Source organism: Hibiscus syriacus, unplaced genomic scaffold, assembly GCF_006381635.1.
Source record: "Hibiscus syriacus cultivar Baekdansim isolate YM2019G1 unplaced genomic scaffold, ASM638163v2 tig00110895_pilon, whole genome shotgun sequence".
NCBI classification, from domain to species: Eukaryota; Viridiplantae; Streptophyta; class Magnoliopsida; order Malvales; family Malvaceae; genus Hibiscus; species Hibiscus syriacus.
In genome coordinates this window covers 5,637,622-5,661,776 of record NW_024062903.1, presented here as the reverse complement: position 1 = coordinate 5,661,776, position 24,155 = coordinate 5,637,622, and the positions used below count along the sequence as shown (strand labels likewise).

Sequence of the window (24,155 nt, the reverse complement as noted above, 5' to 3'; positions counted from 1 at the left end):
TCTCCTCTCCACTTCAAATACCGAAATGGTACTGATTGGTAACTCATACGAAAGCCAACTTTCATCCATCATGTCGGGCACGTGAGGAGGTTTATCAATATGTCGACATATTATGCCATGTGAATCGGGCTCTCAAACGGTGGGAGGGACCTCTTAAACGATGACAGGGGCCTCTTGAACGATGGAAGGGGCCTCTTGAAGGATGATAGGAGCCTCTTGAATGATGACAGGTGCTTCGGGCTTCTTCTTATGGAGTATTGGCACTATTGGGGTAAACAGAGACGTAATGACACATGCACGACGTCTGATGCGTGAACCTCGTCGTGCAAGAAAAACCCGACGTAAAGCATTTACCTTATCGGGCGGCTAAAAATAAATTAATACATAAATCAGTAAATAAAAAAAAATAATGCCGAAAAAAGGTTATTTGCATTTTTAGTATAATATTAAACAAACTTACCTCATTGCGTAGAGTATGAACCTCATTCTGCAACGATACAAAAATCTCACATAGAGTGGCTACCTCATCACGTAAAGTAGATACCTCACCACGTAAAGCACCATTTTCATCGCGTAAAACCTCTACCTCACCACGTAAAGACCGTACCTCATCACGCCATGCACCATTATCTTCACGTAAAGTACCGACCTCCTTACGCAAAGCATTGACCTCATCACGTAACTCCCCTAACTTATCCTGTGGAGGTGGAGAACAGGGAGATAAATGTTGTGGCATCTTTTGCGGCCGCCTATCATGAGGTGATGGTGGAGAAGAGGCTCGATGATGTGATTGAATAGGTGATGGCTCTCGTTGTGGAGGTGTATAATCGACTCGATCAGGTGATGGCTCTGGGTGAGGTGATGACTCTCGAAGTGGGGGCTGCTCATCATCCGTGCCATCAAAAAAACACTTACTAGCTTGCCACCAATCAGTGGCAAGCTCTGCCTCTGTGGGTGTCAGCCTCTGTAATGGATATTTGGCCTCCTAACAATATAAAAGCTCAAACAAAGTTAAACGTCTACTAGTAATAACTTGTTTATATATGGTAGTATTTGTGTTAACTTACATCATTCATCGTCGTATATGTTAGTAACTCTTCCCAATCCAACAGTCAGATCCTCCTCCAGGAAATAGCCCTAGCAATATCATTTGAATTTTTTATTACATATGTCCGCATGTTGGGAAAAGCCTCAAATATCCAAATCTACAAACAATATAATACACAAACATTAGTAATTGTTAAATAATTAATTATAATTTTGGAAACATTATATAGAAATTCTTACCTTAAAGGCCCAAATAAAGCCTGCCAAAGTGTATTTGGAACCATGGCCACGCAAACTTTTTCGGTCCTCAAAGACAGATGACAACTTTTTCCTGGTAGCTTTCCATAGATATGAACCCCACGGAAATAGGTTCCATGCATTTAGGTTCTCTACCAATAATATTAGGTCCTCAGAAATAGGTTGTCTGTCCTCTTTGCCTAAAAAGCCAGCATGCAAAAGTAATAAATGGCATACTCGGACAACATCGAGGTCATCTATCCGAGTAAAACCATCTTTAACAAATAATCTCTTCAAGTCGTCGATGTGTAAACTCGACTTTGCCTTTGCCAGCTCAGGAAAAACCCGAGATAACCATGATGGGCGGGCGATATGACTAGTGTACCGACCTACATCATCGTTTCCGAAGCGTAGACCAGTGATTAAGCAAAACTCCTCCTGCCCAAAACAAGTATACGCCGGAGGAAAATGAAACCATATCTCTTCATCACCACATTGTATTCTCTCGGGTAGATCGTTAGTCATGGTCTGAAGAAACAAATGGGTCAACATAGCATCTCCACCTGGATGTTGTACTTTCAGCCATGGCCCGAAGCAAGTATCCTCAAACAATTTTCTTTGTACAGGTGTAAGCGTCGACGCAATTGTAGTGGCTAGGCTTAATTTATTCCTTAAGGTCAATGAAGCCGAAAAAATTTCTACACCGAAAAAAAATTTCTACAAAAACAATAAACATACCAAGTTAGATATATCAAAAACTACAAATTATACACTATAAACAAACATGATATTAAACAGTGAAAACAAAGCCAAATATGTTTCAAACTTGCACGGTATTCACCCAAGTCATTATTCTATCATAGTTCACAAAATGCATCAGATAACATTGTGAAGTTAGTATTTGTCTTTGCTTTTTGGTTGAAGTAATACAATTCATTCAAGTTTCAATTTACAGAAGAAGAATAGTTTCTGAAACTTAAAATCGCAACGCGAAATGAAAATCGTGTTGCGATTTTCAGTTTTGCGTTACGATTTTCATTTTCGTGTTGCGAATTTGAGTTTCAAATAGTCTTTTGCAAATTGAAACTTGAATGAATTGCATTACTTCAACCAAAAGACAAATACTAACTTCACAGGGTTAAAGACTAAACCGTTTAGCAGTATTGGCAGCAACCGAATGAATTTACTAAGCAATCTAAGTGAAATGATTAATCTATTATTGAAATTACCAGTAAATTTATCATTAATTTAAATATGAAAAATCTAATAATAATACAAAAATTTCAAAATAAAAATAATTAAAAACTAACCCTCGGTGGTTGATTTTCCATTTCTGACCGTGAATGGTTGTGAGGGTGGCTCTGAGAGATGGAGATAGGCGGATTTCGCCGGAGATGGGGACGGATTTCGTCGGAGATGGGGACGGATGTCGCCGTAGAGAGTGAGAGATGGAGATGTGACTAAGTTGTGATTTAGGGTTTTAGGTTATGATTTACGATTATACTATTTACATTTGTGTTGCGAAATAAATATTGTGTTTCGAATTCGAAAATAAAATTCGCGTTGCGAAAATAAACGCGCTTTGCGAATTTGACTTCTGTGTTACGAATTACAAATTCACGTTGCGATTTACAAATGCGATTTACATATTCGCGTTGCGAATTTGGAAATTTAGTTGCGAAATTGGAGTTCGCGTTGCGAATTTGTTGGTCATTTTCGCAAATCCAAAAAAAATTGGTTAAAATCGTATATTATAAGGCATTTTCGGTCATTAAAGTTATTTTCTCTTTATTTTCTCCTCAATTCTTCTATTTAGTTTTTGCCATTTTTGTCGCAATTTGTGTTACCGTGAGTGTTATCCCTGGCGTTGATCGACTCGGCTCGATATTTTTATTCGGCACAGTAAATTATCACATCAATACTATTAATTATTATGTTAGCACTATAAGCATCAACATCAATTAAAGAGCAAAATTTATACAATTAAATAAGTTTGGTGATAAAATTGATACAATTAAAAAAATAGAGATAAAATTATTAATTTAGGTTTATGAAAAAGGTCAAAATGACTCTTAAGCTTATATTTATTGTATATGTATATTTATTGTATATTTCTATGAAAAGAAATAATGTATACGTATATTTTTGATTCATTCGAATGAAAGAAGAATGAATGGATTTAAACAAATCACAGGTAATAATTGTTTAAGCTATTATGCATCATATGCTTTTTGTCTGTTTAATTTATTAAATTAATATAAAAATTATTTTGACGGTATAATTTAATATATAAATACATATTATATATATTAATGTAAATTTTCAAGAAATTTAAGAGACTTAATCAAAATTTCTAAAAGATTGAAGTCTTAATCCTGCTACAATTGGGTTCAAATAGACATTTCTGGTACAGGGGAAGCCTTTAAATATGTGGATGGTATTGAGCATGTTATCTTCTTTTTCATTTCATGCCCAAATAGCAATAGGAAAGCTCCAATGAACTTCACCCTTCTCTTCCACTTCTTAAACCATCAATGGAACTCTCCTTCCTCCCTTCTCATCAAAGCACCTTAACTCTCCTCCACAACCCTTACTTCTCACTCTCCTTTTCAGGTAAAACATCTTTGTAAATATGTTCAATCTTTTCTAAAATTTTCCTCCAAATAAGATCATATCTTGTTTATACTTTCATGCTCTTTACATCTGTTTGAATCTCAGGGAAGAGACTACCGAAGAGAAAACCATTTCTTTTGCAATGCTACTGTAAACTGTCATCTTCTGATGATAAAAACTCAAAGCCACCACTTTTTTCTTTGCAACATGATCAGGGAAGAAGGGCATTGCTTGCTTCTCTCCTCACACCTAGTTACTGCTTTAACATCACTACCACTTAATTTCTCTTTAATTTCAACTCTCATAATCAATTAGCTTTCATGGTGTTTTGGTTTAAATAAGTTACTTAAAATAATGGGTAATTAGTTATGAGTTTAATGTTCTGATGAACTTTGTTTCAGTTGCTGCAATGTATGCCTCTGATGTGGCTGAGGCAGCTAGCACAAGTCGAAGAGCTGTAAATATCCCTTTTTCAATATCTATTTTATCCTTTTTTTGGGTAATGTCTGGTCCTTATAAAGTATAATTTCTGCACTTTATATTTGATTCTTGCAGCTTAGAGGAGCTAAAATACCTGAGAGTGAATTCACAACTCTTCCCAATGGGCTCAAGTTTGTTGCTCTTCTTACATCTTAGATTTATGTGTCACATCATATATCTCTTTGTTTCTTTGGCTTAGAGGATAAAACAGTGAAAGAATATGTTGTATTTCTTCTGTATGTTCTGCAATGTAAATGATTATACAAATTTTGACCTTCACCATATTCTTCAGGTACTATGATTTGAAGGTTGGCAGTGGACTTAAGGCTGTGAAGGGATCTCGGGTTGCAGTACGGTTGTGAACTAGTTACATTTCATCAAAAATGTCCATAACATATGCTTTATGATCTGCTTTTATATTACTTTCTACCGGAAACTATGAACTGCGAATGGAATTAAAAGAGAATCTCAAATATACTTGTAAAACATACACATTGCTCTTGATAAAACCAAACAGGTTCCATTAATTGTGTCTGTCCCTGTAAGTTCGAATATAACTGATCAGTATGGTTGCTTTTTTCGTAGGTTCATTATGTCGCGAAATGGAGAGGCGTCACGTTTATGACTAGCAGACAAGGACTCGGTGTTGGAGGGGGCACGGTAAAACCAAGATGTTTCATACCCTTTTTCACGCCTTAAAACCAGAATTGTAGTAATATTCTGTAATGACATGCTTGGCAATTATGATATGTTTGAGTTCATGCAGCCTTATGGATTTGATATTGGCCAATCTGAAAGAGGAAATGTGCTTAAGGGATTGGATCTTGGTGTTGAAGGAATGCGGGTCGGAGGCCAGGTGAGACAGGGACAAACGCAGGATTATCGATGTTTGTTGTAATGACTATAAATATTTACTCAGTGTTTAACCAATAGGTGGTTGTTTACAGAGACTGCTGATAGTTCCTCCAGAGCTAGCATATGGGAAAAAGGGAGTCCAGGAAATCCCCCCAAATGCAACCATTGAGGTAACAATCATATGTTTCTCAATTATTCTCATTTTATGCATATTAACTATTCCTCTTCCTCTCTAACCTGCAGTTGGATGTTGAGCTATTGTCAATCAAACAAAGCCCATTTGGGTAAGTAATCATGCCTACTTTTATATCCATATTCTCTGCCGGTTTGGTTTAAAACATAAGTTTGTGCTGCAGAACTCCTGTTAAGGTGATTGAAGGTTGATGATGAGTTAAAGGAACAAAGCTGTGGAAAGTATGCTCTCTTGAGCTTTAAATAAAATATCATTGATTTTTATAGCTTGTATAAAACTTGTATACATCTTCTTCTGGCTAGAAAACCAACCCAGTTGTGATTCATTCATGGTTTCCATTGTCTGCTTAGCAGTATCTGGATCACTCACAAACCTCCATTTTCAAATTCTGCTAGCAATTTTCTCAAACTCAGAAAATCTCTCTTTGGAAACCCCCAGTGATATATATATATATATATATAAGATTAAAACTTTGAAATGATTAAAAAGCGAGATCATAAACTGAAGAATTTTTAATGAAATTTCTTACATTTGCTTGTCACCAAGAAGGTTATGGCCTATGGCTTGACACACGAGGAAACATGAAAAATTATGAACATTTTTATATCACTAAAACCCAGACAAACAATGATGTTCCAAAATTGACTTCAAACTTGGACATTAAGTGCCTATTTCAGCATCTCTGACTAAAACCAAGCCAAAACTAGTGCCCTTCTTTCCGCTTTCGATGGCAACATTGTTGTTTGTACTCGTGTTACACGTCAAATCCAGTGGAGAGATAATATACAGCTTTAGCAATGGACATAAAAGATCCTTACAAGTAGAAAGCCCAGCTATCCGTAAGAAGATTCAATGTTCCGGTCCGTTCATGAGCAATCCAGGCCAGGTGAGAACCTTACACTGTCAGGTACAACTACCCTTTGCTATCCGAGTAAAAACCACAAATGCCTTTCCGATCACCATAAATAAAGATCGGACAATCTACTATATAGATTGAAGAAAGAATGGAATTTCAAAGACTGATGGGTTTTACAAAACCTGGAACTCCACAAACTCTAACAGTTGTATTAAGAGAGTTATAAAACTCAAACGTATAAGCTTGAATAGCATCTCTCTCGTCGAGCTACTCACACTCAACTGTCCTTCATTTATGAAGTCTTTACCGGAAGTGATGGAAACATTTACAGATAATGAACCTAACAAGTTCAATTTCGGATACAATGTAAGAGACGATGTTGCTAAATGAAGCAATGAGATTTTAGGATTTAAACGAAAGATAATTTAACTATAAACTGAACTTACAATCATAGTTGGCCCATCCAATCCGTTGATGAGCAAGATCATAAACAACTATCTTATCTTTTAAGACAAGATCTGCAATACGAGTATGACAAAATGGTAAATTCATCTTTAAAAAAGTAAACAAAATGGTTAAATTATCACAAGTCTAGTGCAAAATAGAAGGCCCGAATCCATACTGGCTAAATCATAGGCCCAAGTTGAACCGGAGAGACACAAATTCATACAGGTGTAAAAGGATTTTTTTTTACCTTGGATACCTTATGATCGAGGGTTTCATGTTATTAGGCAAAAAAAAAAAACTTATTCAATTTCTCAGTGGATGAGAATAAAATCAACCAAACCCCATTTTCTTAATTAATCCTTGGAGGTGGAATTTTTTTTTTGTATGGAAAGGAAAAGAAGAGTTTCATTGTAATATTTTTTCCAAACATAAACTTTACATAAATAAAATATAATAAATAACAATAAATTGATTTTAGACTGACTATATAAATTATATTTACCACTTTTACTATCCATATTCAAAGAGTTAGTGAGAATTCCTCAGTATACCACCAAAATTTGGTGATTCCTTGGAGTTAAAGACGAGTGCAGTAAAGGTACAATTCGGCAATGTCCTCCATTTAAAAAGTCTCAACTCTGATGATTTTTACGAGTTCATGCAGCAATACTAGCACTCACTATATACTATGGAGCAAAGACAAAAAAAAATCCAAACTCCAAACTATATTTGATTAAAAAAAAAGCTCAACTAACCTCCTAAAATTGTCATTCCACCCTGAACCTTTTGGAAACCAATGCACCACATTGTAGCACCATCCTGCAAAATACAAAATGACCCATTACACTACATGCAGCAGAATTTCCTTTAACAGCAATTATTTTTACTTCATAGAAACTTATGCGGAATTGAACAAAAGAAGAAGAAAAATGAAAACTTACATAGAAACCAGAGCGTATAAGATAGTCTTCTGGTTTTAACGTCATTGATGCACCAGCCGCAAAATTTAAACTAACTGGGGGGAATATCTCACTTACACTTAATACAAAACAAATATCAGTCTCATTTACATAAAATGATGTTAGGTGTATGTGAAAACAAAAAATGGTGAAACAGATGGTTGGTGGAGTAACCTGGTGGGGACTAGATAACACTGGTTTCCTTTAGAAATGGTGGGAGTAACAGATGGTGAAACAGTAGCTGTTATCTGCAAATTCAAACATGCAAGTCAACTTCAGAACACAATACCAATAAAGTGATGCAATATAACAAAATATTTAATTCTTTCAGGGTGGCAATCTCAGAAAGAGATGTATATTTCCTATGTCACCATTTGCACTGCTTTAAGTTCGACTAGAACTGAAAGAATATTCATAACATTCATACTTACAGCACTAACAAATGGATCATATGCCTCTCGCACTAAGTATGCCAAAGTTGTTCCAGAGTCAATGATAGTACCATGATTACTTGATGTTGCAAAAACTGCCGGGTCAATTTGCAGTAACTGCCCATTGACCGCAATGCTCTGTAGCATTAAATTATAATGGGGCCTGAAAATGTTAAACAAGGAAATTTTCAAACCTGCTGCAAAATTTGTAGCCTCATATTCCAAGTGAAACTGAAAGATCATATGTTCACAAAAGAAATGTTGACACAGTAAAGCCAGAGATGATTCATGAAACATCGGTTCACCAACAAAAAATAAAAACCCAAATAAGCAAGTTGACAGCATCTACATCACCCCTTCATACACCTAAACTCTTTCCCATCCCATTATCAAAGAGTAGCAGATATAATGATGTGAAGGACCAAGCTTTTGCAAGCCTCGACTCCTAGAAGTAGTGGTAATATAAGGAACATGCACTAAAAGGAGGAATGAAGTTCAAAGTAACCAAATGAATGTCATGTGATCCATTTAGACCGAGGGAATAAGAAAACTTATGTAATTACAGCATGAAGGTATCTGAACAGCTTTACCAACAATACTTGCAAATGTTCCACAACAATAAAATAGAACCAAACCATCATAGGAAAAGCAGAAAGTACAAATAAAACAAACGGTGTACAAGAAGGAGGACATACTGTGAAGGGACAAGTGGACTATAAACAATGTTGGGCTCCAAAATCTCACCAAGAACCATTATACCTCCTCCACTGCCATCTCCTTTCAGACAATGTGAGAAAACTCTAGGAGTTATTCCCCGTGATGACAATTGTGATATAACAGACAGATCACCTCGGCCAAAACCAAATATCCCATCCACAGCTTTATCCGTCTTAGTTAAGTCGCCAGACTGATATGTGCTGCACCTGTTTCCAAAAATGTCAGGAGAGGAATAAGTTTTGATAACATGGTGAGATTAACATAAGACAAACAGCAATTAAGATATTATTTGATGAAAAACATAGACAAAAAAAATGAAAAAAATTGCTTTTTTGGAATATGAAATATACTATGTGAAACTTAAATGACCAAGTTTACCTTCTTTCATCTACGGAAAAATCAAAGTGTACTAGAAGCACACAATTAATCTTGACATTAACCTCGTTCCAGTTGCTCAAATACTTATGGTTGCATAATAGATTAACATGGTTGGGCCCTTTATTATGTTTCTTCCTTGTCTTCCATTTATCATAATGGTACGTTTCAATCCTATATTATCAGAAAAAAGCAAATCCCTATGGACTCACGGAAGCTCACCCAAATACAACAAGAGCTGAAGAATTGACAATCAAAGACTGTCCCAAAATAGCATCAAAATACAACATGTCAGCTACATAATAACCAGAAGTCCCGCTTCCATCTCCATACTGGAAGGAGTAACTGCACTGATTACTCTGAGAACACTGAGTTGCAGTTGTTTGAAATTCTGAAGAGCACACTGGATCCGAACAAGAAACCAGCTTAGCAGATGACGAACTTGAAGAATCAAATAAACTGAGTTGAATCTGCACAGGGCACAACGAAACAAGATAGCAATTACATTCTCGACTGTCATTTCCCTCCAAAATCTTATCAAACTTATTGAAGTAAGAGGAAGGAATTTTACTCCAAGCCCACTGGACTGGGGACAATCAGTGCAAGAACTGCATGTCACCCATAATATATCACTTCCAGTGTCTATCTGCACATTGAATTCTCTAGGAGGTGATCCGAGTTTCACCTTTGTAAAATAAAGCCTAAACAAACAAATAAATACAAAAAATATATAAGAAAAAAATCAATGCTACTATCTAGATTCCAATACGTGTTAAAAGAATCGATAAAAAGCAAAGGCAATTCAAGAGAATAATAGGCAAAATTGAATGAGAAAAACACTTGCGATACAAAGAAAAAAATTAAGGAAAAAGAAGGCAAGTTTTCATCTTTTCCTTCAACATTCATTATCTTCCACATCTTCAGCTGTCAAAAGAAGCGTAAAGATAAAGCTGTAAACAAAGTAAATACGTAAACGCAATACTAAGTACATAATAGAAAGGAGAAAACTAAATATTCAAACAAAGAACCTAAATTTAGCCAGTTTCGTACTTTCAAAATTCATCAAAGAAAACCTATTGAAAAACATAAACCATAAATTCGGATTAAGGGAGAAAAGTTATAAAAAAAGACCAGGTTAAATTCATTGACAAGCAAAAATAACCCCATTAATGCAAAACCCAAAAAGAACCTTAACGCCGTAAAAGTGAAGACAAAAAAATAAAAAAAGGCAAGCGAAAATCACCCGACGAGATAGGGATCAGAGGAGCCTTGAACAGAGAAGTCGACGACTCCACCAACGAAACGCTGCAAGATTCGTGAATGTCTGAGTTGGTCACGAGCTAAGAGTTGGCTCAACTCAACTTGACCGTTCAAAGGAAAAGCTCTCTCCAGTGGGATAACAACACAGTAAACCACCGACAACACTGCTAAAAATCCCAAGATCAGCAAACTGGGAGCCCGCATTTTGCCAAAGGCTTTGTGAACAAATTTTGAAGAGAAGAAATGGGGTCTTCTTTATAAACATGAATCGAAATTAAAAGATCGATCTTGTTTGATTCTCTGCATTGAGAAAAGAAAATATAACGAACGTTTAAAGACCAAGACTGATTTTTTTTTAAAAATTTTGAGAAATGAGAATGGTTTTTTTGATTGCTTAGCCAGCGGATAAAAAATATAGGCGTTAAAGAGGGAAGACATTGAAAAGACCAAACTGCCCTTCATTCATTATTGACAAAGAAAATCAGTTGGCAACTCCAACGATTTTGCAGTGAAATTTCTTGGTAGTTTTGGTATAAATTTAAGGGTTAATATATCATTTCGTACCCAATTTTAGTTTTGATAATTGAGTTTTATTTTATTTTATATAGTTATTTAAATGGAAAAAATATTTTGTACTAAAATAAATTTTTTTTAATTTATTAAATAAAGATCATAGGTTAAATAATAAGAATATATAAAAAAATATATCGACTGTGGGTTTGAGGCGTTTTTCCAAAAAAATCATATTTTTAATTTAATATTCTCGATCAGGCACCGGTCAGATTATATTTCTCGATCTAACCCCTTTGTAGTAAGACGCGCCCACTACACCGCGTTATACGCTGATTTGGCGTCACGTGGGGTAAGGCGCGCCCCCTGCGACGCGCCTTATACTGACATGGATACATGTGTGAACGGGCGAGGGTAGGTTGGTAATTAAAGGTATGGTACGGCGTAGGGGCCGCGCCATACCTGTGATTTTGACACGCGTCAGAAAAGCACGGGCCCTGCCCCGCGCTATACTCTTAATTACCAAATTAGCCCTACCCATTCACACCTATCCCTCCCTATAAATACGCCAATTCTCAATCACTTTCATCACACCAAATCCTCTCAACTTCTTTCAAATACTCTTATATTCTATTATTAAGGTATATTTTATTATATTTAGTATTTTTTAGTAATTTATTTAATTATTTTAATTGCTTAATATTTTATTTAATTAATTTTTTTATAGATATAAAATGAAAGGCGGACTACTTTGGTTGGATGAAAATCATATATCTCGACACTTTGCTGATACAGTAACATTTTAGCGTTTTAATTTAATTAATTAATTAATTTAATGCATGATTATTAGTTTAAAAATTAATTTGTGTAATTATTTATTTTTTTAGGAGAGAGAGACCATATATTAGATCCTTTTATTATGAACCTTAAGTTAGTTATACCTACTCGTGTAATGTCGTATTTAGTAGAGGTTGTATTCAGACACCTAGGTAGATATCAGGGTCACTGTAAGATAGAACCAGACCTTATTTCTGCCTTAGTAGAGCGGTGGAGGCCGGAGACCCACACATTTCATTTTCCGTGCAGAGAGTGCACGATCACGCTTGAGGATGTTTCTATACACCTGGGGCTTCCGGTGGATGGAGGTGTGATATCAGGGATAGCTTCCAGTTCTTGGACTACTTTGTGTCGGGTTAGTCTAGGACGTGTCCAGGAAAATTTTAACGGTGGACGGATACCGTTAAATTGGTTAGATGCCAATTTTAGGGAGTTGAGCGAGGACACGTCTAACGATGAAATTAAACAGTATGCACAGGCATGCATACTGCAGCTGATAAGAGGGTTGCTGATGCTGGACAAATCGCGCAACCAAGTTTACTGTATATGGTTGTAACATCTTAGCGACTTTTATCTGGCCGGATCACTCAGTTGGGGCTCGGTAGTTTTGGCTTGCCTGTACAGGGAGATGTGTCAAGCCATTGACTATAGGCCTAATGCTATCGGCGGATGTCTCTTGCTGTTGCAGTCTTGGGCATGGTAACGATTGCCCTTTTTATGTCCCATTGTCAAGAACCCATTCGTATTTCCGCTACTCCCTGAGGTAATTATAAAACTGATTTTGTATATTAATAATTTTATACAGTGAATAAGAAATTATTTTTCTTGAATAGGTGGTCTACTGATAGGAAAAATCATCAGGAGCTACCTGATGATTTAGAAAAAATTAGGGTGTTAATCGATCAGAAGGCTGGTACACAGGTATGAATTTTAATGTTTAAAAATCGATTTTAGATTATAATTATATAATTAGATTAATATTTTGATAAAAATTATATATATATGTTTTAGTTTGAATGGGTGCCATATTCTACTGATGATGTGAGGGCGGTGATCCCACCTAAGTTGAGTGGCCCATCAGATGTTTGGATGGCGATGATCCCCTTGATCTGTTATGCGACCATCGAGTGGCACTCCACTTATCGCGTGCTTCGGTAATTTGGTTGTTTTCAACCAATTCTGAAAGCACCTCGCAATATGGACGAGTTGCATAGCACAGATAGACGTGGCAAGACAGATACAGATTGGCTGGTGAGGCATCATGTGTGGGTCGTGTTGTGGGAGGATCGACATCGGCGCCTTTCCCATAGAGAGCCAATTTTACTTGAACTCTTGATGGTTGCTGACTGTTATTACGAGTGGTTCAACAGTAACGGCAAACCGTTTCTGCTTCCCGAGGATGCACGAGGGCAGACCTTTTCACGAGGGCAAACCGTTTAAACATAGACCTTTCAACAGTAACGGCAAACCGACACAGCACCATCGTCCCCCGACTCGTGGACGGAGAGCAGGTGCATCCGGTTCATCCTCAGCTGTACCAGCAGGACCTTTACAGCAGCCACCATATCCAGCGACTTACATACCGCAACCATATATGATGCCGCCACTGCCTTTCCATTACCAGGTGTCGCCGCTGCCGCCTTTACCTGCTTTTATGACCCCGTCGCCGCCACCTTCATAGATGACCCCTCCTAGAGGCTATTATGGATCTATGTTTGTAGATTCGACTTGGGGTTCATATGATAGATATTTGGTGGGTTCAGCCTCATCACCCATGGCCGCAACACAGACACCTCCTGTACAGTTTTCACACTCAGTGATGTCTGGGTTTTATGAGTTTTCCCAGTTTTCGCAGGCCGGTGGGATAGTCAGTCATACACCTCCATGGTCCTTATTCTATGGAGGTGCTTCATCGTCATCAGATCCTCATCAGCCTAATGTACCTACTTAGGACGACGACGACGACGATGATGGTGGTGATGATGATGACAACGAAGAGTCACAACTAGTGATACGAAGAAATCCTCCTTGAGACCGACAGCCACTGCCCTGCGGAACACATTCGCGTCGCAGGTATCGATAGATTTTGTTTTTTATTATATTTGTATTTAGTTTATTGGACTTTTTAATTGTAATTTTTTATTATTTCTCATTTAATTCTTACTTTATTTTGTTAAATTTGTTTGACTTTTTTTAATTTTAATGTATTTCAGTTAATTTTGTTTATTACCATTTAATATTAGTTATTGTAATTTGGTTATCATTTACCATTTAATACTTATTGTAAGCTTGTTGTATTTAAAATTATTTTGAAATACCAAATTGTTCGATAACTTTCTTAAGTTTGTCACTTATTATCTCTTTTATTATAATCACATATAACGCAAACGTCCAATCTCGTATTATTGTATCGTTTTTTTAATCTTCATTAGCGATTATCGAATGACATTAACTTAAAGTAAATGCAAATCAAAGTACAAGAATTATTATTTGATAAACAAATACATCATTTCCTTATCAATTGTTACTTTATGGCAATAGAAGTGGACATGTTTTTCTAGTGTGTCTTGGGTTTCTACAATGCCCATATCTCCTGTCTTGTCTAGATCTTTCTCGAATATCCATATCGCAATGAATTCAATTGGATTTTGGACGACCACGCTCCCTCAATAAACTCGGATTTGGTACAATCGGAAGCCAATCTTGAACCTCATCAGGGTCTTTGTCATTACCTATGGGGGAAACTCAAATTCGTATACCTTAAAAACTTCAGATAGTAGGTATACAAGATCCACAAAATGGTTATAGTCTTGAAGTGTATGTGAGCAAGTTGTTATCACTTGAGAGCATGGATACTTAAGAGCTTGAAAAACCCCGTAGTCGCACGTTCTATCCCTTAGATTTACTCTTAACGACACAACTTCAATCCCTTGAAGAGGTCGTGACAACTTTGTGACACAAAACATTTCATGCCTTCTAGAGAAGCTTGTTACAGACATTCCATTTGATGTAGAATTTTTTTTCTGTAGATCTGCAACTATTCTAGGGTGATAGACATGACCGCCTTGCATCTAGGTTTGAGCTTATCCCTCGAGCTTCGCAAAAAGTGCCCCCAAACGAAAATATGTAGTCTTTACCAAAGCCACTACTGGTAAGTAACGTGCACCCTTTAAAGTTAAATTGATTGCCTCTGTCAAGTTGGTCGTCATGTGTCCATATCGATATCCACCATCATATGCGTTCGTCCACATTTCTTTATCGATGAGGCTGAAGTAATCGTATCCTTCCTCGTTCTTTGCCCGCAAATCTTGAAGCATTGATTCAAACGTTCGAGGAAGTAGTTCGTAACCTGGTCAAAACATGTATAACTTACTAACTTGCTTTCTTTGCAAAATTAAAACGATCGAAAGAAAACAAACTACATCAGTTTCACTTACCCATGCGCACAATTAATTGACGCTCATCATTCTTCTTGTACCTTCCATGGTAGTTCGCAGCAATGTGTCGGAGACAATACCTATGTCGGAAAAAGGGTGGTTGCCATATTGGACCCAAAGACTCCATTGCTGCTTTGATCCCAGCTCTGCGATCTGAAATGACACATATGTTTTCCCTCGTGATAACACGTGCACGTAAATTTCGGAGGAAAAAAGCCCAAGAATCTGTATCTTCTCCTTCGATAAGAGCAAAAGCAATTGGAAGAATGTTGCGATTGCCATCTTGGATAACTGCCAATAATAAAACTTGCTTGTATTTTCCCTGCAACAATATTATATCTGCAAAAAAACAACTGAAACAAACCTGATTAAATAAATAATATATGGCCAAAAATATAACAGAATAATTTTTTTTACACATAAACGTAAATAATTTAAATAATATAATTTTATATTATTATTTACACCGCAAAAATATTTCAACGTATGCTCCCACTTTCTAATTCTACAAATACAGAAATTAATTGAAACAATTAGTATAATATTTTTTCAAATAATCATATATAACTATAAAATAAATATTATAACAAAATTACCTTATAAAGAAAGATAGAGCAAACTTCTGAATCAAATATAAGATGATCGTCGGATGTTATTTACTTATTCAAAGGATTGTTGGTGAGAGAGTTTACGGGAGACGACTATTTATAGCCGAGAGAGGATGTCTTAAAGCCGAGAAGTTTGGGAAAATAATGCAAGGCGCGGTCCTTGTACCGCGCCTTGCATTATGCAGGTTTGATAATTGAATAGCGCGGCCCTTGCCCCACGCTATATCTTACGTGGCGTAAGGCGCGACCCCTGCCCCGCGCCATACACATGTGTAGCCATGTCAGCATAAGGCGCTCCTTACCCCACGTGGCGCCAAATCAGCATATAGCGCGATGCAGAGGGCGCGCCTTACTGTAAAGGGTGTTAGATCGGGAAATATAGTCTGACCGGTGCCTGATCAGGAATATTAAATTAAAAAGATGATTTTTCGAGAAAAACGTCTGGGTTTGATCCTTAAATGATAGATTTTTTTTATTTTAAAATTATATAAATAAATAAAAAAAGATAAAAATAATCATTTTTATTTGTTTTATATAAAAATGTTATTGTATATTTTGTCACCTGAATGTGACTTTAGATATCTAACTTTCTGATTTTTATTTTTGTTTTCCTAATTGACCTAAGAATTTGGACTTAAACATTTAGTCGGCGCTTAAATTTACAAATAATAACATGTATTAATGAAAAAAACTATGTCGTTAATATTTTACTGATGTGATACTTTTAATCAATCAATGGAAAAATCTGTATTTTTGACAACGAACCCTTAATTTTAATCTTACAAACTTAGTTAACATATAAACCTTTTAAATTGAGACTCCGAATTAAATATATGAAACGTATTTCTCTATAATAACTAACTATAATTTTAAGATGTGACATAGCTAATATTTGAATTTAAAAATTGCCACGTATATTAACAAAAAATTATTTCTATTAAAATTTTGTTAATATCTCATATCCAACAATCAATTGATACATATGATAATTTTTATAATCGCATGACACCAATTGATAAGTTGAAGGCAATATACATCAATAAAAATTTAATGAAGTTAATTTTTATTAACTCATGTCATATTTTTCAAATTTAGTTATTAACTTACATCCTGTAAAATTGATTTAGTTGTTAGAGATATGGAATTCTGGTAAAATGCAACAAGTTACTATGAATTAAAGGATTATTAAAATTTTAAAATAATCATACCAAAAATTGAGAGAATAATAGGTTTGGGATACTTAGTTTAAAGTTTCAAATTAATTAGGTTCGAGTAGCTGCGTTTACAGAGTGTATGTTGTCAATGATTAAGAAAGATTATGAACAAATAATACCTTATAATCACCCCTGACTATTCAGAAAAAACCTTTTATTTTAAAGGTATGGACTAAATCGTAAAACAAGTAAAACTATGATGCTTTATAATACAATTAGACCAATTTTTAAAAGATGAGAATTTGAAGCTCTTTCCGGGGAACAAACTAGTTAAGTTGGTTGAGAGCTTCCATTGAGTGATCTCAGTGATAAAAGAGAGTATTGTTCTCTCTAGAGATCTCAGATTTGAACAATTGTGTCTGTAGAGTGTATGCGCGTTATCAATGACAATAAAAGATTCTAAATAGATATTATCTTGAAATCACTCTATACTATTCAAAAAGAAAAATGAAAAAAAATAAGTTTAGACTTATACATGTTATATAAGGGTATGGGAGATCCATGAATCTAATAAAGTATTATACTATTTATCTTATTTGATCTAGTAGGATGAGACACTAGATTCTTTAAGCAATATCAAAGGTTTGAACCAGGGCGCTTGCGAATGAAGTAAATTGGGTTAGGAGAGTCGACCCTGTAATGGGTCTCTTCAAAATTCGATTAGGATTTGTCGATTAATAGATCAAATATCAGTGATTAATTCAAAAAAAGTAATTGTATGTTCTTAATTTCAACTCAAACGAATGCTAATTTTTTAACAGAAAATGACAAGTTTAGAACATATGAATAGTAATGTGATCATTTTATAACTTTTAATGGTTGGGAGACTCAACAAAGCAACTTCATATAGTCGATGACTATTTTGTAACTTTTAATAGTCGGATGACTTAACAAAACAATACCCTATAATCGAGGAGCATTTGTATACTTTACCCTTTATTTTATTAATATCATTATGTTAGATGAAAATATTATTATGCAAAATAACATTTTTCCTAGTTACGCAAAATAACATTGATTACATCAATTAGTGACTTTTTTTTATATCAAATTCTATTACATTTTTATTTAATTACAGTTAGTTTCTTTCTATAAAAAATTTACAGTTAGTTTCTAATAATATTAATTTTAGTGAAGAAAAGAAAAGAAAAAAGGAAAGTGTTGCATGTGAGGATGAGAAGAAATTGTCAAGAAAGGGAGCAATGTTACAAAGTTGACTTATAAGGTCTTTGAGTTTCAATTTATTATCTTATAATTTGTTGATAATATATGCTAATTGACCCAGAGTCAACACATACACACGCAGATGTTGGACGTGGCGACGAAGACCTTGACTCCCTACATTTGCCAACGAATAGCCTTCACTCTTAGCACCACAAAGTAACTTGTATTTGCCGTATTTGTTGATATAATTTTTCATAGACATATGTGGTTTATAAAAATCCAATCTATTGCAAATTAATCATATATATTTAGTATGTTAGCTTACGGATAGTCATCATATCTCAATATTTGACATCATTTTAAAGATTCATTATAAAATTTCTTGACCAAAATCAAAACCCGCTATAAAATCTGTTCATTAAAGAGTTTAAAGGAAGTATTTCGGTGAGAATTATATGGTCGAAAAGTAAATACAATTCACAATGGAAGCACCTCGAACCAGAGGACATACTCCTTACTTAGATGACTTGCCTAGACTTACTTGAACACAGGCCATTTGAGGGAACCAGACAAAATCAGAAACTAAACACCTTAACGCTGGCCACTTGAATTTGGACCATACTCCTGTCCTAAGCACTGCTAGATCAAAAATCTGCCCAGGAGAAAATATTTTAAATAACAAGTTTGATAATGCTTTTTAAAAGTATGTCAAGAATAATCAGTTTGATAATGCTTTTTAAAAGTATGATGAAAAATATTTTTCAAAAAAAGTGATCTCAAAAAATAAATTTAAATAAATAAAACGTTTATTTTAAATAACATTGACTTCGAAATGTTGATTAGGAACTCACAACTGCGTGCAATAGTCAAGCTTATCAATAAGATTGAGAGGCTTTATATTCATAATACAAAGGATATCATCAAGACTATAGTTTTAATTTGCAATAGAAAAGACAACCAACTTTAAACTTAAACTCAATTATTTAATTTATAAATCCTAATAATAACATTTTAATTTAAATTTCAGTATTTACAATATGTTTTTAACATGTGAAGTGTATAAAGCTGATGATTACACATTAATCTTTTATTTTGGCTAAATTAAAAAAAATCCAAAATTTCAACCATTTATTTTGGACAAAACTCTTATACATTTTGTACATCTAACTAAGCCTTAACCATCTTGGTGTTCAAATAAGCATTTAACCTTTAATTTATACTAAATAAGTCCTCAATCTTTAATTTATTCCTAAATTAATCCTTAACGTAATCAACCTTTCACTTGAAATTACAATAAAGCCTTACTTGGATCAAATGTAAGGATAAACTATTTTAATAATGTCAGATAAATGTTATTCAAATTGAGTATTAAAATGAATAGTTTTTTCAAATATATGAAGTCATTTTCATCGAGGAACAGCCTATCGTATATTTACATAAGTTGGATATCCGACTGAGACTTGAATGCATTTATACCATTATGGGTCAAAACTCATCATCTTTGATTTTGTTAATTGATGATTTGCATTGCATGGATCTTTGTTCTTACTTCAATTGCTAATATTTAAGCATGAGTCCACTCTTAAATAATCCCCATTTTTATATTTTAGGCTAAACTATACGTTTAGCATCTCAATTATCATTTTCATTTTGTTTTGGTAGCCTAACTATTTTTTGTTTCAAAATCATAGCTAACATCACGTTTTAGTTTCATTTTGGTCACCCAACGTTAAAAAATTAATGATGATGTTGACGTGTCACCATACGGTAGATATGATTTTTTTTAAAAATATCACATCATCATTTTTTAACGGATGATATCAAAATATAATGTTAGATATGATTTTGAAAAAAAAAGTAATAGTTAGATTATCAAAATGGAACACAAGTGATAATTGAAGTACTAAACTTGTAGTTTACCCCATATTTTATTTATTGTATAATTACATCATATCTAATATTATTAAACATTGTATTCAAAATTTCAAATCTCTTTCCATAGTCAATCATTTATGGTACACATTTTCCCTCCCTCCCAATATTTCTTCCACAAAAAAAAAAAAGGATGAACGATGCCAACTTGTTGCTTTTCTTGTTGAAAACCCTTTACGAAGGGTTGATGTTGATCGATGTCTGTCTACTTTATTTTTCTAAAGCTATGGAATATTTTGTTAATAGAAAATCATGGAATGTAATGAATCAAACTCAAATTTGAGAACCGGGCTTCAGGCAACTTGTTATTCTATACTTTTAATTATAAAATATAGATGTTAACACGTATTTCTTTTAATAGTTAGAAGTGATTATTAGATTGTGTCCATTTATAATATTTTTAAGTTATTGACGACGCACACACACCTTACAGACATAGTTGCTCGAACCTAGGACTTCAAGAAAGAATAACACTCTCTTTAACCACTTAGACCACTTAATGGGTTCAAATGTCCCATATTTGTTAAATGAGATTAAGATTAAAATGTGAATTCATAGAAGTGTACATTTTGCAAAATGATGATAATTACATTTTGATTATATATATGTTATGAGTATTTAATAAATTCAAAATTAAATATCTGAGATCATATCTTGAGATTTAATATTTGTTAAAATTAAAATAATATCACAAATGAATCAATAAAAACTCATGCTTCCATAGTTGTATTTGCCAGCAAATAGAAATAGTATTGGAAATTCTTTGAAGTATAACTCACTCAAAACAATGCTCTCATTTGGTCAAGTTAATGAATTATTTATAGCTCAAAGATTAGGTATTTCGTCCAAGAAATCTCTAACTTGTTTCATATTTTTAGGAAATTACCAAACTCCTTTATTAAAATTGTTGAGATTTCATCACTTTATTTTTTTTTAAAGAAAAAGCAAATAATGAGATTACTTTCTTTTATCGACAAACTCACAATGTTTCTTTTTTATTTGAATCTATGAATCCGACTTACATTTGAGAAGTGTTCTCCTTTTCTTCTCTATAACGTTTGGAAACAATGATAATCCCATTATATATATATATATATATATATATGTGTGTGTGTGTGTGGACATATATATGAAAACATAGAATTTTTTTATATGTGTTACTTTTTATGAATTTTAAATTCATACATATATGCTATATTATTAATCTTTGCTTACTAAACATAATATACTTTAAATAAATAATATTTTAAATATATATTAATTGTATTATTATTTTTAGGCATGCTATGTAGGTAAATGTGTAATTTGGTGCATATAAAGTTCAGGTTTTAGTTTAAATTAATTTGCATGGTATCATGATAACTCCATAAAAAGGTCATATTTAGGGCATTTTCACTTAAGTTATTGACTGTCTAAAAGCACATATAGAATCATATAGATGCATTTAGAAGCATATAGTTGCATGTTGTGGAAATATATTTTGTCGTGACATTTTATTTTGAAAACGGTGTTGCGTTATGGGGAAGGTGCTTTGTTTGATGTCATGCAGGATTGAGAGCAAGGATGAGCGAGGAGAATTGTCGTGACAAATTGAGAATGATGAGCATAATGCAAATGCAAATGCCAACTCGGACGACATTTCGGAAGCCAAAAAGACAAAAGAAGATATTTTTCAGTCAACTGTCCTTATCTTCACGTGTTTTCAGCTGCCAGACACCTAGGAGGGAACATCTGCCACCTTGGTTGGCTGACCTTGTCTGCACGTACGCTCAGATGCCATTCGCTCAAGAGGGGACCACTGCCACCTCTGTACCACCCTCAACGTGAAGGGAACACACTTCAGGTATCATGGGAATTTTGACACAAATCCCTAGGTTTATTCCCCACTATAAATATGAGATGAAGCCACTAGATTAGGGAGACTGGATTTTCAGACATTTTAGCTTAAATTCATGAGAAAAGAGTGGAGAGGTGGCTGGAAGAAAAAGTTTCCACATTTTTCCGTTTCTTCACTTTTGCCATGGCATTCCTATATTAGCAAGCTCGAGGGAGTGGCGAGCTAGGCATCCGAGAGGAGCTAGTGAGTTGGGGTAGTTTGTGGTGACAAGTGGAGCTCCGACATCACGCGTCGAAGGCTTTTCCTCCATCATTTTGTTGTTTTTCATCTCTTATTATACTTGGGTTGTATAGAACGAATGAATTTCATGTTTTGTTTCATGGAATATTCAAACTCCACCATGAACAAGCTTTATTCGGTGGGAGTTCATTATGGATGCTTAAGTTTTTCTTTAATGGATGGTTGTTTTTCTTATGTTTTTTTTCTTATGGTGCTTAATGTCTTAAGGTTGTAGGAGCTATGAGAGTAGCCATTCCTTAGGAAAATACTTAGTGTTCAAGAGAAACTAAGTAGCTCATCTTTATTGTTCGAGAGAAACTAAGGGGGATCAACATAAGCAATAGGTTTTAGATAGTAACTAGACCTAATCCACCTTTAGACATAAGGCTAGGATTTCAATCGATTAAAAGGAGTAGTGTTCGGTCGAGATGTTAGATGCTAGTGCTGACGTCGAGTGGTATTGCCGTGACATATTATGTTCATCTGAACCAATGGGATACATGCACTTGCTAACGCCGAGAGGTATTTCCAAGGCATTCTCAACCTGTTGAGTCCCTTGACCAGAGATAGCGTAGGGAGCCTTTAGTAAAATCTATCAGGCAAGTAAAACATAGAAGTAAGACCATCCTGAGAAGATAGACTTAAGTTTCCCAAGTGACTCCTATCATTCATTCCCATAGTAGCTTGTTTTGTGAGGATTGTCAAGTCATTTTATTCAAGTCCAGTGTTTACATTTTGATTTGCCTTTACATTCTAAATTGATCTTCACTATACACAATTCACTTTGCCACGACATCTCCATTTTCTGTCACATTACATTACACTATCATTCCTTTCCCACCAACATCCATTTCATTTTGCCTCATTATTCTCATTAGTTCATACCATCACACTAACTATACTTAGATAAAGTAGTTCTTTGTTGTTATTAAACTTATAAACTTCCTCCAATCCCTGTGGAGATGATACTCACTCATCACTGTATGACTTGTTCGATTGCGTATGCTTGCATATACTTCGCGTCCATATTTAGTACTCACAAAACACAAACATATCCTCATAAGCATTTATTGATTCGATCAAAATAATTTGACTTAGGGAATATCAATTTATTTTGAGATTAAGTGAAGTGATTTTCTTAAAGAATAAGAGGTTGTTTTCAATAATCTTAAAATAAAAGGGTATCCTATCCAGTGAAACGAATAAAATTGATTGCATTTAAAACTTGAGACTGAGAAAAAAGATTATGTTATTTTAATTAAATTCACTGAGAAAACACAGTTAGATCGGATCTAAGGTCTCATCTCGATGTATTTAAATAATTGAACATTCTTATTCTAATTAAAGATTGATAAAATAATTAATTAATAATATTTGTTTAATTTTCGTTTTATTTTGTGTGTGTTTTAATATGATTTCAAAAATAACTCACACTCGAATTAGTAATGAATTTTAGGATGGAATAGTAATATTTCTTTATTTTGATTGGAGCAAGAAATGATTGTTTTAAGGCATGAGAGGTCGTTTTTTCTCGATAGAAAATAATTAAATATTTCATTTTTCCTCCTGAATTTCAAAGAATGTTTTTATTGTTATTGTTATTTATGAGCTTAAATTTGGAATTAATAATGAATTTTAGAATGAAATAGTAATATTTCTTTATTTCGATTGGAGTAAGAATCGACTGCTTTAAGGCATGAGAGGTCGATTCTTCTCGATAGGAAATAATTAAATATTGCTATTTTTCCGTTTTAAAATTTAAAGAATATTATTTAAAGGGACATTAAATTAAATTAAACTCGAAATCGTAAATTTCATTGCAAAAACAACTAATTAATCAACTAGGTACAAATTTAGGACGTTGTGG

The 24,155-nt window shown here is 34.2% G+C and overlaps 2 protein-coding genes across 2 annotated transcripts; one reads left to right on the top strand and one right to left on the bottom strand.

The window, feature by feature from the left end:
- The first annotated feature begins 3,733 nt into the window (after window positions 1-3,733).
- Window positions 3,734-5,750, top strand: LOC120145882 (peptidyl-prolyl cis-trans isomerase FKBP16-4, chloroplastic-like). The gene is made up of 10 exons (XM_039159601.1): window positions 3,734-3,897; window positions 4,003-4,149; window positions 4,299-4,354; window positions 4,453-4,508; window positions 4,670-4,727; window positions 4,963-5,037; window positions 5,144-5,233; window positions 5,325-5,402; window positions 5,476-5,516; window positions 5,589-5,750. The coding sequence occupies exons 1-10, from the start codon at window positions 3,819-3,821 to the stop codon at window positions 5,614-5,616; spliced, it is 708 nt and encodes a 235-aa protein (XP_039015532.1). The 5' UTR covers window positions 3,734-3,818; the 3' UTR covers window positions 5,617-5,750.
- A 171-nt stretch (window positions 5,751-5,921) lies between these two features.
- Window positions 5,922-10,854, bottom strand: LOC120145816 (aspartic proteinase 39-like). Its single transcript, XM_039159541.1, has 10 exons — window positions 10,454-10,854; window positions 9,782-9,911; window positions 9,433-9,680; window positions 8,814-9,041; window positions 8,119-8,281; window positions 7,862-7,935; window positions 7,670-7,766; window positions 7,484-7,547; window positions 6,728-6,799; window positions 5,922-6,621 (listed from the first exon to the last, which is right to left on the bottom strand). The coding sequence occupies exons 1-10, from the start codon at window positions 10,672-10,674 to the stop codon at window positions 6,455-6,457; spliced, it is 1,464 nt and encodes a 487-aa protein (XP_039015472.1). The 5' UTR covers window positions 10,675-10,854; the 3' UTR covers window positions 5,922-6,454.
- Window positions 10,855-24,155: the final 13,301 nt, after the last annotated feature.

Coding starts and splice junctions, on each gene's coding strand:
- LOC120145882 (XM_039159601.1), top strand. CDS start 3,819: ATGGAACTCTCCTTCCTCCCTTCTCATCAAAGCACCTTAACTCTCCTC. Junction 4,150..4,298: donor TGCTTCTCTCCTCACACCTA/GTTACTGCTTTA, acceptor ACTTTGTTTCAG/TTGCTGCAATGTATGCCTCT. Junction 4,728..4,962: donor TGAAGGGATCTCGGGTTGCA/GTACGGTTGTGA, acceptor CTTTTTTCGTAG/GTTCATTATGTCGCGAAATG.
- LOC120145816 (XM_039159541.1), bottom strand. CDS start 10,674: ATGCGGGCTCCCAGTTTGCTGATCTTGGGATTTTTAGCAGTGTTGTCG. Junction 9,042..9,432: donor TCAGCTCTTGTTGTATTTGG/GTGAGCTTCCGT, acceptor TTTTGGAAACAG/GTGCAGCACATATCAGTCTG. Junction 7,767..7,861: donor TGTTATCTAGTCCCCACCAG/GTTACTCCACCA, acceptor TTTTGTATTAAG/TGTAAGTGAGATATTCCCCC.